General features: G+C 43.5%; 2 protein-coding genes across 4 annotated transcripts in view; one reads left to right on the top strand and one right to left on the bottom strand.

Moving 5' to 3' along the window:
- Window positions 1-9,287: 9,287 nt before the first annotated feature.
- C1ql3 (complement C1q like 3) lies at window positions 9,288-19,100 on the top strand. Its single transcript, NM_001109403.3, is given in 2 exon segments — window positions 9,288-10,713; window positions 16,434-19,100. Coding segments are annotated over 2 exon segments (768 nt in total). The 5' UTR covers window positions 9,288-10,125; the 3' UTR covers window positions 16,614-19,100.
- Window positions 18,811-21,482, bottom strand: part of Pter (phosphotriesterase related) — a 61,292-nt gene continuing 58,620 nt past the window's right edge. For 2 of the 3 annotated variants that reach the window (XM_087591433.1, XM_087591432.1), the window contains exon 5: window positions 19,216-19,993. In XM_087591433.1, the coding sequence (XP_087447559.1) occupies window positions 19,783-19,993 (211 nt within the window). In that variant the 3' untranslated portion in view covers window positions 19,216-19,782. 3 annotated transcript variants of the gene reach the window in all.

Genomic DNA, 21,482 nt, shown 5'->3' with positions numbered 1-21,482 from the left:
CTGAATTATGTCCTCTTTATTGCCTTGGAGGAGCGGCGCGCCTGTTACCTTTCATGGGTGGGAAAGTGGTACCTTTTGAGCGGCTTCTAGTCGTGGGTATTAATGCAGCCCATCATTTGAATGGCATTATCATCCACGGAAGCCACTTCAAGTTCATTTGCATCGTGCAATATGTATTTCTATATTTGTGTGGGTCTAAGAAGAGCTGAGACTCATTAAGATTCAAGCTATACTCCATGCTTAAAACTTCAGAAAATTCACCGACTGTCTCAAGTGGGCTGTGGTATCTTACCTTGAATGCATTGTCTGTGTTTCTGGAACCAGTGAGTGGTTACGCTATAATGTACTGTAGACTAACAGAAGAATTCACTGGGGTTGAAATAAATGCTCTAATTATAAATAACGGATTAGGATATGAAGGGAGAAACGTGACATTCATACGCTTAGGAACACACTTAGGAATATACTTGCCCACCCTTGTTAGGGCAACTTTTGGTAACTGAATAGTTGTGGGTTTATAATGTCAATACCGGGTTGGGGATTTAGCTCAGCCTAGGAAGCGCAAGGTCCTGGGTTCGATCCCCAGCTCCGGAGAAAGAAAAACGAAATACAATGTCAATACCAAATGATGAATGAAATAATTTGGTGGAAGGTGGGAGAGGATGGGAGAGAGGGAGAGGGAAAAAGGGAGAGGGAAGGGTATCTACATGTTTTTGATGGCATGTGTGCATGGCAGGCCTGAGGCTGATGTCAGATGTCCTCTCTCTCTTCCTCTCCACGTGTATTAGTTTCCTGTCCTATTGCCATGATAAATTACCCCGGTTAAAGGGGTTTATTACAGGTTGCAGTCCATCTTACCAGGCAAATCAAGGAGAGCGGAACTGAAACAGCAGTCATCTGTGCAGCCAAGGTCGGAGAGAGCCCGCGTGACTGCATGCCTGTGCTTAGCTGGCTCTCCCCTTTCATCCAGTGCAAGGCCTAGCCTCTGAAACTGTGTCACCCATATTCAGAGTGAGTTTTCTCGCTGTAATTAATCGGATTAAGGAGATCTCTCACAGGTGCGCCTGCAGGCTAACACAATCCCCACAATTCCTCAGGGAGACTCTCTTCCTAGCTGCTCTAGAGCACATCAAGTTGACTATTAAAACTAACCCTCAAGGGGGCTCAGTAGTTAGGGGCTTTCACTGCTCTTTCAGAGGACCCAGGGTTCTATTCCCAGCCCCTGCATGGTAAAGGTGGCTTCAGGAATCTTCCCATCTCCACCTTTTCCCTCGGTGCTTGGATTCAAAGTCAGGTCCTTCCTTATGCTTGGATAGCAACCCCTCATCCACTGAGCCATCTCCCCGGTCCTCGCTTTCTGTTTTAAAATTTGGATATTTTGGCACGGCTGGTAAGCTTCTTATTTGCTCAAAGATTATTTTAAAACAAAATGCGAGGAGTAATGCATCCGTGTCTGCAGTGATTTACAGGTTCAGATATTTGTAGGCATGATATGGGAATACATCTGCCAACTGCTTTAACTAACTTCCTTCCTTTCTCTTTTCTCCCTCCCTCCCTCTCCTCCCTAAAAGTCTACACTTGGCTCCCTTCCCTTTTCTTTCTGCCTTCTACCATGGGATAATGCTACAGGAAGACCCTCGATAGACACTAAACAGATGGCAGCATTCTGACTGAGATTTCTAAGTGTTTAGAACTGTGACTAAAGACATTTCTTTTCTCCGTAGATTACCTAGCATCCTTTCAGACCAACCCAAAGTGGACAAAAATGTAGCAGGCAGGTAAAGATGAAAAGACCTTGCCGGTCTTGAGATAGCAGGGGAAAGATGACGGAGGACTAGAACTACTCATGGTGAGGTGGGTGTTTATAAGAGGAGCAACGGTGTGCTTGAAATATCCAGAGGGAGAATGTCCTGGTGAGGGAAGGTGTGAGGAAGAGGAGAGAGGGGAGGAAGGCTTTGAAAGGGTAGTCAAGAAAGCCTGGAAACTGCAAGGCTATTTCAGGAATGATTAACTGATAATTGGCCAATGACGTGCTAGACAGGTCCAGTTATGCAAATCGAGCCTGGGAATTTAAAGAAGCTTTGCACCAGTCATCTGAGCTTAGGGAATTAGAGCTTCTGACCTCCAGGACAATGGGAAGTCCTTATTTCTGAGCAGTGGTCATAGGTGTTGAAGGACTGCTGAAGGGGATGAGAGGAGCGGAGGGCAACACGGACCGTGATTCATTCCCCTTTCACGAGTTTCATACTAAATTGAATTGAATTAAGTGGGATGTATTAATGAGAAGATGATAGAACTGATTTATCCAGAGAACTCATTCTCACCCATGCAGTCAAACACTGGGTGAAACATTAGATTGTGGCCTCTGAGCCAGTTGTAATTTCAGAAGAAAAAATGACATATAGTTCAGACTCAACTTATTTTGTAATTTGTAAAATTTCTTTTAGTTGGTTCCTTTTCTCCCCTTTGTTCTGTTCTAGGACTTTACACCAAGAGGTATGTGGACACCATTCTTGGCCCTGGGACAACGGACAAGAAGGTGTAGTCGGGGTTCTGTGTTGTGACGACAGCATGCATGCTTATTTGACATGCCAAAATTATGGGATATCAACCAAGAGACACTGTCATAGATATTCAGTAGTTGGCTTGCTTTATGGAGCCATTTGGACCTTCTGTCCATCTATAGAAACAAATTTAGAAAAGATTAGATATAAAAAACATCTCTATATATATCTATGCATAAATGTTTACATATTGATTTGCATGACTAGATAATATGTAATGGGAGACATAAATGCATAGATAATGGAGGCTGCTGTATAATGGATATGTTTAGGCAATCCCTAATTTAATAGGCTACCTCAATTGTTTTCCTTAAGTATCTACTGAGAGCACAGACCTGTGCATCTTCCCTTGGGAAGTTGCTGTTTCAGAGGAATGGTTCAAACATAGAAAGGGAGAAAAGGCAAAAATAGGGCTTAGGAGACAGCTGATTGTGTTAAGTGCTTATTACACAATTACCAGGAACCTTGGTTCAGACCCCCCCCCAAACCAAAAGATGAATAGGCAGGATGTCCCGCTGTAATCCCAGCATAAAGAGCAGAGACGAGGAATCCCCTAAACAAAGTGGCCAGCTGGATTAGCCAAAATAGCAACTCTTGAGCTAACTCAGAAACTCTGACTTACTATGTAAGGCAGAGAGCTGTAGAGAAAGGCATGTCCATCTCTGGCATGCACAGATGCACAGACATGCACTCGAGTGAACCTGTACATGCATGTGCCCACACACCTGCAAAAATGTACACACAAATGCACATGCAACACACAGAGACACATATACAGGTCCAGACAGAAACCAGCCCCTGGGCCCATTTGCATGTCAGGCTCAAACTGGAAACCCAAGCTATGGATGTGTTGTTAGAAGGGTCTAATTGAGAGTCAATCTCTTCTGTGTGTATAAGCTGACACACGGAAAGGTTTCCATTTGACTCCAGCTAAAAGAAAAAAATAAACACACAAAAAAACAAAAGCAGCAACAAAACCAAAAAACAACCACCACCACCATCACAACAACGAAAACCAAAACAGAAACAAAAACAAGAAAAACACAAAGTTGTGATTTAATTATAATTTTTACAGACCTTTCATACAATCCAGAGCCCCATATAGTTACTCCTCAATTAGCTAATGACGTAATAATTACATAAGTACTGCTTGACTGCTTTCAGTGGGTACCATCACAGTAAAGTCACAACCACTTCTCTTGAAAGCCAAGCTACTTACAGTGGGTCACTTCTGTCCACACTTCACTCTGCATCTGGTTACAAATCAAGAACACCTTGACAATTTATGTTTCAGGGCTAGGGTTTAAAAGTAAAGCACTTGTGTGCAGCTGAGAACCCTCCCTACATTAGGAACCGCTGCTATGTCTACTTGCCATGTGGGTAATCCGAAGCATGTTATTTGTTCACAGGCCATGCTGGTTACATGCACTGTTCCGAGCTTACACATGTATTCTCTCATGCGCTGTTCTAAGATTAGACCCATGTAGGTGTGAGACCGTCTACATCCACCATTGGAGTTTATACCTTCTCTGGGTTGAACACAATTATGATCAGGTTCTAGAATATCAGGAACTCATATCATGATGTAGCTCTGTGGAAAAGCCTTCCATGACCTCTCCTTTCACATGTATGACATCCTTGGATTATTAAACAGAAGAGTAAGGCCACTATAGTCTTCATCACCACCTTCCCACTAGACCAATCTGTGGCTGTACAAGTTGTCCCTCTAGTATCATTTCTGCTTTGATAGTTACTTAATGTCACTTTCTTGAACTGACCCATTGTCTCTGGATGGCCGAGCTCATGAGACCATGGCTGAAGATGATATATTAGTTGCTTCTGAATTGCTGAAACCAAAATACCAGAGAATAACCTAAAAGGAAGAGTTAGTTGCTCTGGATCTTGATTTCAGCCCAGAAGAGTGGGGAAGGAAGAGCAGAACAGCTCTGTTCATAGCAGTGGAAATGTGTGATAGAAGCTGTTCACATCCTGTGGAGCTAGGAGGCAGAGGACAGGGAAATGATTTGCTGGCTTCTTTTTTCCTCTGGGCTTCTAACCCATCGGATGATGCCACCTACATCCAAGATTGGTCTTCTCACTCAGCTAATTCTTTCTGAAAACACAGATCCACCCAGAGATGTGCCTTATCATATCCTGGGTGATTCTAAATCTAGTCAAGTTGACACTGAAGATCAGAAATCACAGGAGAATGATTCATAGCTCATCCTTGGTAACTTTCCCTTCTTTCTACATCAGCAGGGTAATAGGGATCAAGCACCGTATTCGTGACAAGCACAGAACAGCGTATTCATGCTGGAGACTGTATTCTTTTACGGATGCAATTAGGATCTGAGACCAGTTTGAATACATGTGTTCTAGGTGAGTCTTCTGCAATGAGCAGGTTGCTACTTTCCAGACACCTATTTGCTAATTTGGTCACACCTGATCTGTCAAACTACTTTTCCGACTCATTTTCCCGTGCATTACAAATTCTCAATCTGATGATGTGGTGAGGACTTAAAAGTCCTTCAAAGTGATTGATCTTCTGGCTATTGTACCAGCAGCCCCAGTTGGCATGTCTGAGGATGGTCTGAAACAGGAACAGTTCCCAAATAATTAGCTCAATAAAGTAGAATGTTGTCTTGTCGGTTTCACCGTGGGTCTTCCTGTAGGATGACAGGGCCACCTCTTCAATTCTCCATCTGATATCTGCAATGAGTTTAAATAACCTTGATGTGAAACTTCCTTTTTCTTACCTTAGAGAGGCCATCCACACTTTGAGTTTCGCCTCGCTTTGTCTTAGATGACAGAAGATGGCTCATGAGAACTCCATTGGAGAACCTAAACACCCTTTCTGGTTTTATCTAAGTCTTTAACATCAAGTGTCCATTGTATGACGTTTCTCTTAAGTTGCACTTATATTCCACCAATGCCGTGTGTTCTACCACCCAACACACGGATGCCTGGACTGCTCAGACTTCCTACAACACAGGGACATGCAAATTAATATTGTTCGGCCCTCACAAATTGGGTACCATTGTGATTATCTGCATCAATTCTCCTATATCCACAACTCTGTGATTGAGGTACTAGTGTTATTCTCATTTTATGGGACAGGAAGTTGAAGCTCAGAGCCACTAAGCAATCTTCACAGCTGCATAATGAAAACATCTAGGGTCCAAATTAAGGCCCAACTACTTTTCAAACCATAAGGATATACTGTTTTCCTTGCATATTTCTGAACAGACCCTTTGAAGGTAGAAACTTAATAGTTTTCAGTAAAAAGGAGCATATGTTGTCAAACACAATTTGGAGACTCAACATTCAAGGTAAATGGTCTGGTTTCATTTAAAAAAAAACTATTTCTTATGCCTGCTTTTCTAGCTTGGACCTATTTTTTTTTAAAGATTTGTTATATATAAATACACTGTCACTCTCTTCAGACATACCAGAAGAGGGCATGAGATCTCATTACAGATGGTTGTGAGCCACCCTGTGGTTGCTGGGAATTGAACTCAGGACCTCTGGAAGAGCAGTCAGTGCTCTTAACCACTGAGCCATCTCTCCAGCCCCTAGTTTGGACCTATTAACTTGATGTTTTTTCCTTGTTAAAGAAATGATATTTCTGGGTAAGTGTTTCTAGATTTGGAAGTCCTTCTCATGACCAAATATTTGTTTGCCTGTAAGAACCCAGGCTAGGGCTTTGCTGCCAGTGCGTGCTCAGTAAGATTAATGGATGGCCGTGAATGTCTGTGTGGGCAACTTACATCTAGGATCTGCACAACTCTTCGAAAACAGCACAAGTGATGCGGGAAGATGCAAATCACAGATCACCACCCCACCACACTCATGGGTTTCTGGACTGGACTTTTTGAGCAGAAGCATCCGAAAGGCTCAGATGCAGTAGTAGGAGTCCCACGCATGGTTTTTGTTGTTGTTTTGTTTTCTCTTTAGAAACCGCGGAAGGATGCTGCGCAAGTAAGACTCCATGGCCATCTCCAATATGAGAGGAAATTTGCATCTCCGATGAGCACTAAAGAAAACCAAATACTTTTTTTAATCGACACATTTTCCATTATTATATACGTATAAAGAAGATGAGTAATAAGCCACATCAGATGGTTTATTCAAACTGTCAGAAGAAGGGGATGAAGCATGAGTAACTCCAGAGAAGCGTCTGAGAACTGGAGCAGTAGAAAAACGACAGCGAGCAGCCAAACGTTCCTTCGTTCGTTTACTACCAAGTCATCCCTGAGAGTCTTGCAGAAACAAAAGCCACTTCCTCCCCCTACCCCCACCCCAGTGCATGGTGGGATATTTCCGGGGGAGATGAAGGTGAGCAAAAATTCCAACTCACTTCATGTAAAGCTGAAATGTTCACGTGGACCCTCAGAAATGGGCTCTGGACAGAGTCTGGGGTCAGCCTTGGGTCTCTGGAGAGGGTTCTGTCGTTCTGAACAAGCGGCACTAGACACCGGAAACTCTAGCAGTCTTGCAGGATGTCGGGGGCCCTTGCCTGAAGAGGGTAGAGGAGGAAAGCCCCCATAGTATCACTCTTCTTAGGCTGGGCTGGATACATTAATATTTTGTAGAGCTTATCCCAGCAGGGTCATCCAGTGGCCCTGATTCTCTGCACAGCTCTGGGTCTTCCTGCCTGTATGAATAAGGTGAAAACTAATTTCTCAAGGTTGATCTTGACTCTAATATTTCACATTCGCATCGATGGGTTCACTCATAAAATGACCGTCTTTAACGGAAAAATTCTTTGGGTCCTGGAATGTTTAACAAGCATTTATTTATTTCTATTAAAAAATATTTTTCTTCCTTTCTACCAAACCCTTCTTAGTAATAAAAAGGCTTTGTGGATGGAGATCTCTTGGAACATGAGAGAAGATTTTGTTGTATTAGTATATTTCCTTCCATCATGGGCATCACCACTCACCGTTTTCTCACCTTTGAGAAACAACCCAGAAGGCAGTTAGGAGGGTAGGTGCTGGTATCATGATCTGGAGTGATTGTTCTCCGTGTTTGCTAGTGGAGAAAAATTGGGGAAACCGGGTAGCTCACATGAGTAAAAATGTACAGAACATTTATGTCAAATGTATTGGTGCACATTTATAAAAAAAAAAAAAACTTTATCCTAAAACAAAAGTTGATGTTTTGTGGGATGGAAGGGTCATTCCTCATTACCAGCCGCTACAGCCCTATCAGCAGCCAGGCTAGTCAGGAAAGAACATGACCCCTGTATCTCAGTAAGTAAGCTCAGTTCCTTAGTGTTGATTCTCTCAGATGCTGACAGTCCAGGGAAACAGTGGATGAGCCTATCTGTCTGCCCACTTGACGTTGGTTTGGATCAGAGAAGAAGGAATTTAGTTGTTGGGGTGGGGGCACAGTGCAGAGGGGCTGTGGAATCTTGAGGGAGATACTTTGCTATGGAGCCTCTAGGTAAGACCAGCATCCGCTGATCTTACCTAGACGTATTGCTCTCTTGCTGTAGTAATCTTTGTTCCTGCTTCTTATTTCAGATTCTCACCCCGTTGTAATAAGTAACTGTCTTTCCAGCCATCATTCCGTATTGACAAGTAAATGTCATCCGTGTGTGATTGACATCTATTGCTCCTGAATGCCGGAGTGTGATTTAGGAATCGATTCTACTTATTTATTTTAAACCATTCTTCTATGTCAAACATATTTGCTGGTAGGGATAACTCTCCTAGTACTCACTCTGGGGGGGGGGCTCTACTAATATTCTAAATTCCAGCTCTTCCACTGTTAGGGGGTGGTGGTGGCTTTCATTGTCGAGATTTCCCTGTTTCTCCCCTCCACCCCAGTGCACATCTGGGAAATTTGCTATGGCACCTACAGAACTCTGTGCCTTATGAGAACCAGCACTTTTGCAGATAACACTTGCTTTACTGTGAGACCTTCCAAGACATTCGTACAAGTGATGACTTCTGCATGGTGCACTGTTAAGCAGATACAATTGCAAGCCCAATGATGGTATCTCCTGAAGGGAGCTGCAATTGGAAGCCTGCAAGTCCTCTATGAGCTCATCACCCTGTGGCACTTGTAAAAAGAACCAGCCCTCCTCTTTTTGGGCGGTGGGCAAGTTCATTTAAATCAAGAAATGTCCTTTAGTTTTTACATACACGTCACTGTTCTCATCTTATTTCATTCAGGAGGCTGTGGAAGCAAATGCTAAGGAAAAAAAAAAAAAAAAAACCCGCGCACAGCTACTGTCTGGAAAATCGGAGAGAGCCCTCCTTATGTTAAAAGTGGCATTTTGAAAAACACCTGAAGCACTGATTGTGGATGAGCCAGGGGAGAAATGTTGTCATCAAACCTCCCTCCCTTTCAACCTTCACTTCCACCTCCAACGAGAGAGCTGCTGGCACTGGGGAAATAGATTTAGGTGTGACCCTTGAGTCCTGAGAGCAGTTACACAGCTGTCTCCCTCCCCCTAGTATGACCAGATAGGGAGCTGCCATCGTCTGGGTTAGGCGAGGAAGTATTCAGGATTTCACTGTTCATCCCTAGCAGGGGGAGGGGGGGTGGTGGTGGAAAGAGAGGCCGAAAAAAAAAAAAAATCCCACATTGTCAGAGTAATGCCAAACTCTGTGTGAGTGGGATGAGCAGAGCAGCTGCTGCAGAGAGATGCCAAAGCGGCTCCCCTTCCTCTGTGCCTTGGGTTCCTATAAATTGCTCCGGCGCGCGTTTGTCAGCCTCCTCTTCTCCTGGCAGGTGGTACCCAGGCAGAATTCTGCGTTCAGCCTCTCTCGTTCAGCTTTCGGCAGTGAGGCTTTCGCTGCTGCTGGCTAGCACCTATCTCCGTCCCTGAGCTTCTCTGAGCCGCGGATACTGCGAATCGCCGCTGCTCCGCGCATCTCGGGGGCTGCCCGACCCGAGCTTCTGCAGCCCTCTAGGGCTTTGGGGGTGCGCTTCTATTAGAGTTGTGGTGGCTGCAAAAGAAAAAAAAAAGAAAGAAAGAAAGAAAAAAAAAAGGCAAGGACAGACGAACCTAGTCTGCAAAGAAAAGAAACAAGAAGCAGGGGGAAAAAAAGGCAACTTCAGACGGAAAGTTGGTGAGAACTGGCGCAGTCTGCAAAAAAGGAAAAGTCGATCGCCAGCAGCAGCGGCATAAAAGTGTGAGCAGCTCCGGGCGAGCGCAGCAGGCGGCCGCTGGCTCTGCCCTCCGGGTGGCCGCTCCGGCACCCGCCGCAGCCACAGGTGCGAAGGGGCTAGCAGGAGGCGAGAGGGCGCCCTGAGCACCCCTCCCCCCAGCCCCCACCCCCCAGCTCGGGACTTCAGCTCAAGTCACTTGGCGCCCCAGCTCCCTCCCTAGCCGCAGCCTCAGCGGGGGGAGCAGGAGCCGGTGAAGAGCGACCGGCGCGCGCCCGCCCAGGGGAGTTGGGGTTCGAAGGGGGATTGTTTTCGGCTCTGAGGAGGTCCCCGCCCAACCTTCAAAATTTTGTCCAAAAGCAGACAAGAGGATCGGCCCGCGCTGAGCCGGCTCGTGGGCAGCAGGAGGCGCCTGATCGCCGCCGGGGCGCTGGGGGTGGTGATGGTGCTTCTGCTGGTCATCCTCATCCCGGTGCTGGTGAGCTCGGCCGGCACGTCGGCGCACTACGAGATGCTGGGCACCTGCCGCATGGTCTGCGACCCCTACGGGGGCACCAAGGCTCCCAGCACCGCCGCCACCCCGGACCGGGGCCTCATGCAGTCTCTGCCCACTTTCATCCAGGGTCCCAAAGGCGAAGCGGGCAGGCCGGGGAAGGCAGGCCCGCGTGGGCCCCCGGGAGAGCCCGGACCACCGGGCCCCGTGGGGCCCCCAGGCGAGAAGGGGGAACCAGGGCGCCAAGGTTTGCCCGGCCCGCCTGGGGCGCCCGGCCTGAATGCCGCCGGGGCCATCAGCGCGGCCACCTATAGCACGGTGCCCAAGATCGCCTTCTATGCTGGCCTCAAACGGCAGCACGAAGGCTACGAGGTGCTCAAGTTCGACGACGTGGTAACCAACCTCGGAAACCACTACGATCCCACCACGGGCAAGTTCACCTGTTCCATCCCGGGTATCTACTTCTTCACCTACCACGTCCTGATGCGCGGAGGGGACGGCACCAGCATGTGGGCTGATCTCTGCAAAAACAACCAGGTGAGCGCGGACAGGCAATGGGGAGGGCGGAGAGCAAGTGCGGGAAGGTGCTGACAAGAGGGAGGAGACCCCGGAAATGGGGGTGGGAGCCCGCGGAGGAAGGGCGCGGCAACCCGGCTCCCCCGAGCTACGGCGAGGGGGACGCTGTGACATGCTGGAGAGGCGGGGGTCGTACGCGGAGAATTGCGCCTAGCAGCCCAGACAGGGTAGTTCTAGGGTGCCAGAACCGTGCTCGGCGCGCGAAACTTTGAACATGACTCTCGAGGGGCGAGAAACTGGGATCTTAGCCCCGGGGCCAACTCGTGGACTAATCCGGTCTTGGAGCAGGGCGGGAATCCCTGGTCCGTGGCATCATCTGCACTTTAGGGTCGCTTCCAGCCTCTCTCCGAGAATGTATAAGGTTTCAGAAGCCCGAAATGGGCGTGTCAGGGCTCCAGACTCAGAGGAGACAAACCAGCACTTCAGGGAGAAAGGAGGGACCCCCAAGAGTGAGTCTCAGACAGGGCCACCCAGGGCTCAGACAGCACTCTGCCGCGCGCGCGTCATGGCGTGGCCTCTGAGAGGTCTTGGGCGGTGAAACTCAAGAGTCACTTTACACTCCAGTTAGTTTCCAAAGGAAGAATTGCTGGGAACAGAAAAAGTTGCGTTTACACTGTCAAAATACAGCAGCTGGCATCCAAACACAGGAACCCCCTCTCCAAGCTTTGGGGTAGGAAAATGAACCAGGAGGTGGTCAGACCTCAGCCCTCTCACCACCTACTAGCTCCAGGGCACCACAGCAGAGGGTCTTTCTAACCCTAGGCTTCTGGACCACAGCTGCCTTGCCTTGGCTGGAAAACAGCCTCGGAGGAGCCCAAATCAGGACCTGCTCTTCAGAGGTGGTAGGTGGTGCCACATGGGCCCCTGGCTTGCCGCAAAGGTCTACTTTGCCTTTGTTAGTCAAGTCAGTGCAAAACCGAAGCAGCTTTGATCTTTTAGCCACAGAGGGGGAAATGCTCTTCTAACTACCTGAAAGTGTAATCGGACCTTCTGCACACTCCAAGGAGCAGGCACCTGGTGAGGCCTCCGTGCTTGTACCCAACTGTGCCAGCTGAGTTCCTTAGCCCTAAACTTTGCTTGCTAATCCACAAGAAGAAAGGTCCCGAGTTCCTGTCACCACCTTCAAGATACTTCATTTCTTGCAGTAATTTTGACTTATCAAGGGCCGGCGTGCTCCTATGTCTTTGGTCCCCTGAAAATTCATTATTTAAACCCAACTTTCTACTGATCACCTTTAGACCTTGCTCGTCCTTCTTTCTTTTTCTCTTTCTTCCTTCCTTTTTTTCTCAAGACTCGTTTTACTGTCAGATCCCCCCCCCCCAAAGGTAAAAGCCGAACGTCCTAAATGTAGGATAGACTTTTAAAAGGAGCTTCTTCTTTTCTGCAAATCTCTTCAAGAACATCCAGGACGCTAGGAATAATAATACATTTTTTTTTTAATTTAAAAATTTAAAAAGGAAACATGGCCACCAGGAGGCACTGACAGGGTTTCTTCATTACAGTTATCATGCATGAAAACAACATTAAGGGAAATGAAAATTGTTACCTCAGCAGTGGGCTAGGCAGTTGCAGGGAGGTGGCTACTGTACCGAAATAGACTTGCTGTGTCTGGCCGACCGAATGACTTAGGAACCGGCCCCCAGCAGGCAGCTCTCAGACTCAAAATTTAGGTCTGTAAAACACTACTATGCTAAAAATATATTTTTAGAGCCACCCAATAAAATGTGCAAACAATCCCATTTCATCAACAATATAGACATGGTAATTTAAAATATATATATATATTAGGAGATTACAAATCTAGGAAGCCCTAGGAAGTAGCATTGGCAGTTCAGATATTGGGGTTAGAGGGTAGAGTCTATGCATATACAAATGAGTAGAAGAAAAGCATTCGGTATGTGAGTTCTAGAACTAAAATGTGCATTCATTTTGTTATTTCTTTTTAAATTTCATTGGGGCATAAGCTGCTTCCTGTATCACTTAAGCATTTGGGTCTGTGGGGTCAGGAAAGCAACTGGGTGAAACATCTCTCACGCCCGTCATCCTTGTCAAGGATGCTGCTTCTTCAAAAAATGGGTAACAGGTAATTCAGAAAAATATATGACTAGGGATGAACCGCGTGTTTCTGAGTTCATGTGGGTCGTCTCGGAAAGTGATTATTGTGATAGGACAGCCAAGGAGTTCTGTCTTTAGAGCAAAACAGTTTTGTAAAGTCTGGCTGCAGCCAGGGCCAAGTGGGAAAGCTTGTAAAAAAAAATACCCTTTTCATTAATTTTAAAATAAATACTTTATTCTTGATTTTCAATCATAGTCCGTATGCTTTTTTTACTAGCATCGCAGTTTCCCTCTCTGAGATGACCTCATTTGTTTTTATAAAACATCAACTCAGAGATCCATGTCAGAGTGAGGTTCCCCGGATTAGGTGGACTTGGAGAAGCACAGAAATGAAACAATGAGGGAAGAATGGGGTGTTTCGCTGTCAGAGGGAGCAATGTCTCTGGACCACAAGCATATGAGGGCCATCTTATTTATGCTTTGTGTTGAACATAGGGTCACAGATGGAAACATCAAAGGCCAATAAATTAACCTGATGTACCACTTAACCTTTTGTTTATGGTCCCACGGGAGTATAGTGAAAATCAAATCACCAGAACATCAGCGACAATTAATTCAATTAGCAAATGTTGCCGTAAATATCTTGTATAACTGATAATCCCTCAATAATAAGACAATGCTGAAACTACACAGCCTATTATATTATTCTTACAAACATATCACTCACTGTAAAGGACCAGATAGTCCCCATGAAACCATTAGCATATACCTAATCATATCATTTTTTTGAAAGCCCGTCACAGTGCACATGAAAGGTAAAAAACGGAGCACAAATAGCTTTATTATAAATACGAGAAAAATTCCTAATGCTCTTATACTTGGAGTTAAAAACCTGAAAAAAAAATAGCTTCTGAGCACAGTTGGTAGAATGTCATTATAGTAAGCCACCATAATAAAAACTAAATTGCCAGAAAATTAGTCATATAAAATCATTAGAGATAAGCCTTCCACTTACAAGAATTTGTCAGTTATGGTAGCAATGGACGTGAACTACATTGCAAAGAGTGAATACCCTGGGGTTTTTATATTTATTTTTCAGAAAGAGTGAGGATGGGCCATGCCAAATTAGTTCTCTCTTTAAAAGCAGAGAAATGCACAGCAAAGGGGAAGCCAAGGAACTCTGTAGTTAACACGCTAAGAAAAGGTATTAAAGTGAATTTAGGCAGAAGTAGAGATACAGCACTGAGAAAAGGATGCATTATACTCCCCCGTCAAAATGCTGAAATCTGTGCACATTTAGGAATCTGAAAACAGCCTTCAGGGCGCACACATTACCTTCCTCAATAGTTTGATGGCTTCCAGGAAGAATTGCTGAAGTCAGTGGGATAGATATCAGAGCCTGAAATTCCACGTCCCATTATACTCTGAGAGAGTGATGGGTGGACAGGCTACAGACAGCCCGGACACTGGCAGATGGTGGGTGGTATTTAATTGGGAAAGTCCTGGACGGCTGCATAGATTAAAGTGTCAGGAAATTGCTTCCTATGATAAAGCCACCGCACTGGTTTCATTCAACAAAGGAAATAAGACATGCTAAGGATAACCTTCTAGTGTGTGGATTCACGCCAATGCATTAGCAGGTTTCTCTGGTTGGACTTTCTGGACTGAAAATGGCAACACTCAACTTCTTTAGACTTAATTTAGTCTAGAGAACAAAAACCCACAGTGCATATTTTCAAAAGGGTACAGTTTCTACATCAAAGATTTCAAGGAGTCCTGGCTCTTAAAGTTTTCATGTAGAAAACAATGAAGAAGAACAACACTCAGAAAGCATGTAATAAAAAAAAAAACCCTGTATTCTCCTTAATAATGGCTGGGAAATACATTAGTTTGGTGCTAAATCAACATGTTATTGATATAGATAATTGCTAGTTTGCATTTTAATTTTTTCATACGCATTATAAGTCCACATGTTGTAATAGTCAAGCCATAGTGATGATACTCTCATTGTGTGGATTTTCTTCACTGAGAATTAATAACTAGGTGGATGAGTAGACTAAAGCCTTCAGCTTCTACAAACTAAAGATTAATTCCTAAAAAATATTATGCAGTCCAAGGGCACTGTTATGTAATGGTTAAAGTGGATCACCTCAGCAGCGGCGGACACATTTGAGTCAAAGCTTTGACTGTAATCACGCGGCATATTGGTTTCATTATATTAATGCCAGTTAGCATAGTGATAAGCAATTACAAATCCTTTAAGCCCTTCTCTTCTTTTGCTACATGATACCCAGAAAGAAAAAAAAAACCTGTTAAAACACTACTCAAATTACATTCCAAGCTCAGGGGTGTCAAAGAGCCTTCTCCTTTTATGGCATTTCAGCATTAATGTGAGAACATATCTTCCCATGAAAATTTAATTTGGAAAACCCATCATTTACATTTTGAAAGACATATATGGAAATCCTTGACTTGCATCTCACTCCTTTCTTTTTGCCAAGTGATAAAACCCCAAGTCATACATTATTACACAGTGCAGGTTTACAAAAGCCACTAAATCATTTGCCATGCTATTCGGGGGAAATATCGTTACAGTAGAACTGAAACAAGCCACAGAGTAGAAGATGTGTTACTGAAATAAAGCACACGCAGGCCTGCCTTTTGAAGCGTTTTTTCCCATGGCAGAATCAAAATGTGTCTATATGAGGCTGAGGCACAGCTCGAGGAGGAATCGTGGCAGAAGGTCCATAGGATATGGTACGCTAGGCGATCTGACTGTTTGCAAATGTTGATGAACCCACTAATGAGACAAAACGTAAGCAGATTATGGTCTGCTTCTATCCTCAAAGCCGGACACATTGACAATCCCATAAACAGGAAGAGAGATTCAACAACAGCATTCAGAAGTCCTAGACTATTGAGCAATCTCAGGTCATGGATTTAATCCTTTCTATAACTTTCTGGATGTGATGAGATTCAATTTGTTGATTTAAAGGCACATGTAATTAAATGATAAAAAAGACGCAAAAGAAAGAAGGGACATAAAAAGAAGTTTGGAACTGTGGGAGATGCAAACAAATATGTTTAAGTGAGTGAAGATGTTTCTGAAGTAGCCTGGATAAAAGGGGCTTTGCATGTTTCTGATTTCCAAAGCTTTAAACCAAAAGGCTTTCTTCCTTTATTTTCCTTAGGTCTTTTACCAATTGGGATATCAGATTTCTAATAATTATGATGACCCATTGAAGTACAGTCAGTTGGGATGCTGTTACTTGATTCAAATTAAAATGCAAAACAATACTGCCATTTACATTTCAAAATGCGACTGGATGTGGGGATTCAAGGAATCATAGAAAGCAGCAATCGAAGAGGAAATTAGATTGGCATTTTTGTTTACAAGGATAGAAAGGATAACAGCAATGTCTCTTATTAAAGCAGCATTTTTTTCTCTTTTCCCTTTCCAGTAACATTGTTGAAGTTGTTATGGAAATTCTTTCTAAAACTATGGGACCAACGGCAACATCAGTGTGTTACATTGTATGCTATGGCTGCGGTTCTGCTATTGTGTAAAAGGGGCAGCATGAGGATTCTCTTTCACCAGCTCTTAACTCTTGTCTGTTTTCACATAGGTGCGTGCCAGTGCAATTGCCCAAGATGCTGACCAGAATTACGACTATGCCAGTAACAGTGTGGTCCTTCACCTGGAACCAGGAGATGAAGTCTACATCAAATTAGACGGTGGCAAAGCTCACGGAGGAAACAACAACAAATACAGCACGTTCTCTGGATTTATCATTTATGCTGACTGATAATGCAGACGCTGAGCTTGCTGTTCTGAGTGTGAACGCTGGATTCCTATGGCTAACGTCAGTGAATCGAGGATCCCAGGGGATGCCCATTGCGGGGGCATCTCGGTTGTGTAAATGTGGGGAGATCAAATGCTACCTGACTCACATCTGTATTACTCAGACACATTATGTAAAAAAAAAAAAGTATTTAACGCAAGATAAGCAGATGTGTGATCCACTACCGCCAAAGCAAATACTCCTTACTGTTAGTGTCCATGTGAATGAAGTCCTATATAGACCACAAATTTTTATAGAAAAATCTAAGACACTGAATTATTTCTCCGATATCTATGATACTTTGGTGTACTGTGATCTTGCTGCTTTACCTACATGTCAGCTTTGGTTCTTGTGAGATTACCTGCTTATTGAGGTACTTGGAGTCTACTTGTAGTGTAGGGAGGAGTGGTTTTCCCTGCAGGAGAGGGTCTGATTGAAATAATGCTGCTTGTCCCCAAAGATATTGTTTGCCTTGTACTCTGGTTATCTTTAGAGCTAGACCTGGGAATGATTCAACTTGAAGCCTTAACCTGGAATTTTCTGGTTTTGTGGGAACTCCCAAGCCTGTGATCATTTTCCCATTTTTTTTCCTCTTCATGTGACTTTTTTTCCCCCCTCTCTTTTCTGGTGATAGTCTTAAAAAAATAGAGATTGAAATTGTATCATAGAATTACCCTCTAAGTGTGAAAATGTATAGTTATGTACGGTATTTAGAAAAAAAAAACCCTGTCTGTCCATTTCATCAATAGAATACATTTAGACTCTCTTGAACAGTCAGACAGATTTATTCTTTGGTATGAAGTCAGATGGAGGCTTTTGCCTTCTTTGGAACAAAAGATTGTTCATAACCTAAGGCACAAAAAGTTTAATTTGAGCTACTGCATGGGTCACCAAGGGGACACTAAGTAAGGCCTTCAAACACTTACCGCAAATCTGTAGCCTGAGGTTGTTTCAAAATTAACAGTTTCACATAGAACCAATATGCCAACAAAGTGTATATATTTTATATAAATATCTGCCACACACTTATTTATATACATATACGTTAGATGAAAATATTATATATACATGGCTTCAGTCCACTAGACACAGTGGCGGTAGAGCTCAAAAAAACTAATTTAAAAAGTATATATGTATTCACACAGAACCATGCACAAATTATTTGACTTATTTTAGATTGAAATATATTTTAGATGACACAAATATAGAGAGTAGTAAAGTCATAAAAGCGACTTCTCTTTAAGGGTTATCCAGAAAATCAAATCGCAGTAGATTCCAATGCCCCATGTCGCACATGTGAGAGTTACTTGATCCCGTGGTTACCGTACTCCATATGCACTCTTTGGCAGACCCCTAACACAGGAGCTTGTTTCCTTGTTTCCTTGTTTAGGAAACAAGGAGCTCTCCCTCACAGTGTTTATGAAACAAACACATTCCAGTAGTCAATTCTTTCTTTTCTTTCTGCTGGTTTGAAGCTGACAGGATAGTGCGAACCCATTCTCTCTAGTTAAAAACACTGCCAAGAGCCATCTCTTTAGTGTAAGGGAAAGACCAAAACGCATGCGAACATGTCCTAGTAGCACACAATTTCCCCTCTTACAGTGGGAAATCTTTTCCCCTTTTAGTTGCCTTTAAACACTCTTGACAAGTAGATTTCAAAACCAGATATTTAAAAATCTGCTTGGTTTACTGCGGAGGGACATTTGCATTTTTCCCTTTAAAGGAGTTGGGCTGTTCTTTGGGCTCATTGGCATTGGTACTTTCTGTTCTAATATACAGAGAGCTCCATCAGCCATGATCAACCGAAATAGCTTTAGTTCAGCAAACCTTGACTTTCCAAGAGTTATACATGGTGTTCCCATCTAAAGGTGGTGTTTGCTGTGTTTAAATGCCTAGGTCTGAGTAACTGTCATGATTGATATGATAAAAACACTTAGATCATTCATCAAGCATAGTGACAAATTTGATTTGGCCCTCCTAACATATATGGTAACGACTCACCAATGAATTGCCAACTGTTTTAATGTCTATTTAACAGTATATATTTGTCAAAGACGGATTGGAAGCAAGGGATTAGAGATTTGGGTACCAAATCGCATAGCGAGGGTTCAAAGGATTAGCTTTTAAACAACAGTGTACATCAATTAAGCGAATTAGCTAATATTTTGAAAAGGCTTTATTAGCACAGAACTTCATGGCTGGATCTCTTCTAAAGAGTGGTGTTTACAAACAGACTGTCATTTCCAATAGACCTGACCTTTTCCTTAGATAAATAAGCATTATTTTCTCTGTTTAGGCCTGAGGAAAAAAGAAATAAAAGGTAAATGAAATAAAGGGACTATATATAAGGCAAGCATTTCTCTTTTTCTTTGCATTATAACATGAATTAATTAAATTGTGGCCTTTGTTATAATAACTGTAATGATTCATTAAACTATATTATGTAATATATTTTTACTTTTATGATCGCATTTCTTTATAATTCACTATTGTTACATGTTCTTAGACAGACTTTTTCAAAAACACAATATAGTTAACAGTAAAAATGGAAACCAGAAAGCCAAAGTCAGGAAAATTGATTTATTCTGTTTACATAAATAGGTGGGAAACACATAGTTAACCTTCCAAAATATTTTTATTGTTGCGAATTGGTAATTTTATTGCTGTCTCCTTTGGGAAAAAAAAAGTCTCAAAATTTAACTTCCCTTGTTGCAAAAGTGATTTTGAAATGCCATATTATTCATTAAGCATTAATTAAAGAACAGCAGGATAATTACTAGGATCATCAATATTACCAGAAACATTAGATTGCTCCAGAAGGGGGCAACTTAGCTTGAAACTATAATTTTTCTCAAGTAGTGCTGATCAGAGTCGGGGCAGGGGAAGACATCCAAAATGACTCTTAGGGGTTGTAACTTTAAACTATTGTTTGGAAACACGCTCTTCCATTTTTATTTTATTAAGGAAAGACAATGGGACTCACTTGAACCCAGTAGTTATCCAGCTTCTCATAGGAGGGAAGTGACCAGTCACTGGTTCTGTGTAGCTTGGATTCATGTCTCCAGTAGATCTGAAATCACCTACCATCCTCTGCTAATTTTATCCTCCGGGTCTGGGTTCATGAACAGCCACCCTATTTAAAAGTCAGCCATTGTTTAGGGTTTTCTCTGAGTATCTTATCAAGCACCCTCTCAGTCAGACCTCTGAGGAGCATCTTAGGAACGACGTTGGTGAGGATGTGTGAGTAGCCGTGACCTCCGTACTTCATCAGTCGATGCTTTGTGTGTATGTCGTGTGCCATGAGAATCCGATCTTCATAGCCTTCGTTCACCAGAAAACGGACCCTGTATAAAAACATTAACTCATTACATGCCAGTGGTCTCACGTTCGAGATGTTACCTTTCATCCCCGAACACACTATGCACCAGGGATTCTGAGTGAACACTGAGCAGGTGTTGCTTCACCTTAGTCTGAATGAGATCCTCATCCTGTGCACACAGGAATCTCTACGGAGGCCTATTTCTGACCGTGCCTGGCAGTGCTGCACTAAAGAGAGCTTCCAGTGCCTAGGCCATTTGAATGAATATTCACAATGGCAGGTCACTGAATATTTCTGTATTTGGCGGTCCTCTCTAAAATGCTTGTCTTAGGCTCAATGTTGACCCCTTCCCCCACCGCCAAGCCACTGGGCATTTGTGATTAAAATAAAGAAACAAAAGGAATCTTTGTATGAGTGAAGCCAGCTGACTTTCCAGTGTAGGGTAGACGCTATGTCATTATACAGTCAATGAAAATGGCTTGGCGAAGATCTCTGTATTCCAGCCATCTGCTCCTCCAAAGTCTACAGGAATTTTGACTTAGTAGCAGTCTCTTAACATTAGATGAAACTGACCAAAAGTTTTTAGCCTGTCTTCCCTGTCAAAAGGCCGCTAAAATAGCAAGCTGTTCCTTTAAATCCATAATCAGTTGACTAAAAGACAGCTTCCTGGCTGTAAAAAAAAAAAAAAAAAAAAAGTAATCCTCTTTGCCTAGTTAAGAGCTGTAATCTGCAGCATGAGTCACCTCATGACAGCCACCATCTGTATGTGTCTGGGCAGTGTCTGCCCCTGACCACTTGGGCCTTTGATGTCAGAGGTGCAACTTGCAAATGATGGTTTTTCTTTGGGATACTGGTCCACAGAACCTTGTGAGTATCAAGAGTACCAAAGGGATGTAGGTGGATGGGTCATGCTCTTCCCTGGGAGCTGACTATTTGAAAGGTCTTCTTTCATTTTCATAGGCAGATCGAGTGAGCATTGCTTGGTATTTTTGGGCATGAGTCCTACTTAATAACCACTGTGGTACTCACGGGACATTAGGCACAAAAATCCAAGGCACGAAAAAAATCTACCCTCTGAGAACCTTTAAAATAAGTCACAATTGAATACTAGACCGATCTGAAGGTCAAAGGAATATAAGTGCTAGAAAGAAGATTCAGTTTGGGTGCTTGGTTAAAAAAAACCAGAGTTCACAGGCAAACACGCCTGTTTTACCGCAGCATGGTAACTATGACATCATTTATGCCACTAAGGCTTGTTAAAACTGGTCCTAGAGTCCTGGTCTGTAGTTACTTTCGAACAAACTGTATTTCAGGTGTTAGCTAGGTGAGTTATATGATCGCTTACCATACAAATGGAAAAGCCTCACAGAATATATGTGCAATGCTGAACCTCGGGATGACATGAACGAAATATAATGTTACAGGAAGGGCATTGCTGCCTGATTGATTTTCCTGAGCATTCTCAAGATTTTACATCTTTCCTTCTTGTCTGAGAACTGTATTGCAGATGTAGC

The sequence above is a fragment of the Rattus norvegicus genome, chromosome 17, assembly GCF_021556685.1.
Source record: "Rattus norvegicus strain SHRSP/BbbUtx chromosome 17, alternate assembly SHRSP_T2T, whole genome shotgun sequence".
Lineage (NCBI taxonomy): Eukaryota > Metazoa > Chordata > Mammalia > Rodentia > Muridae > Rattus > Rattus norvegicus.
Note: the sequence above shows the minus strand (reverse complement) of the source record. Positions and strands in the feature narration are given on the sequence as shown.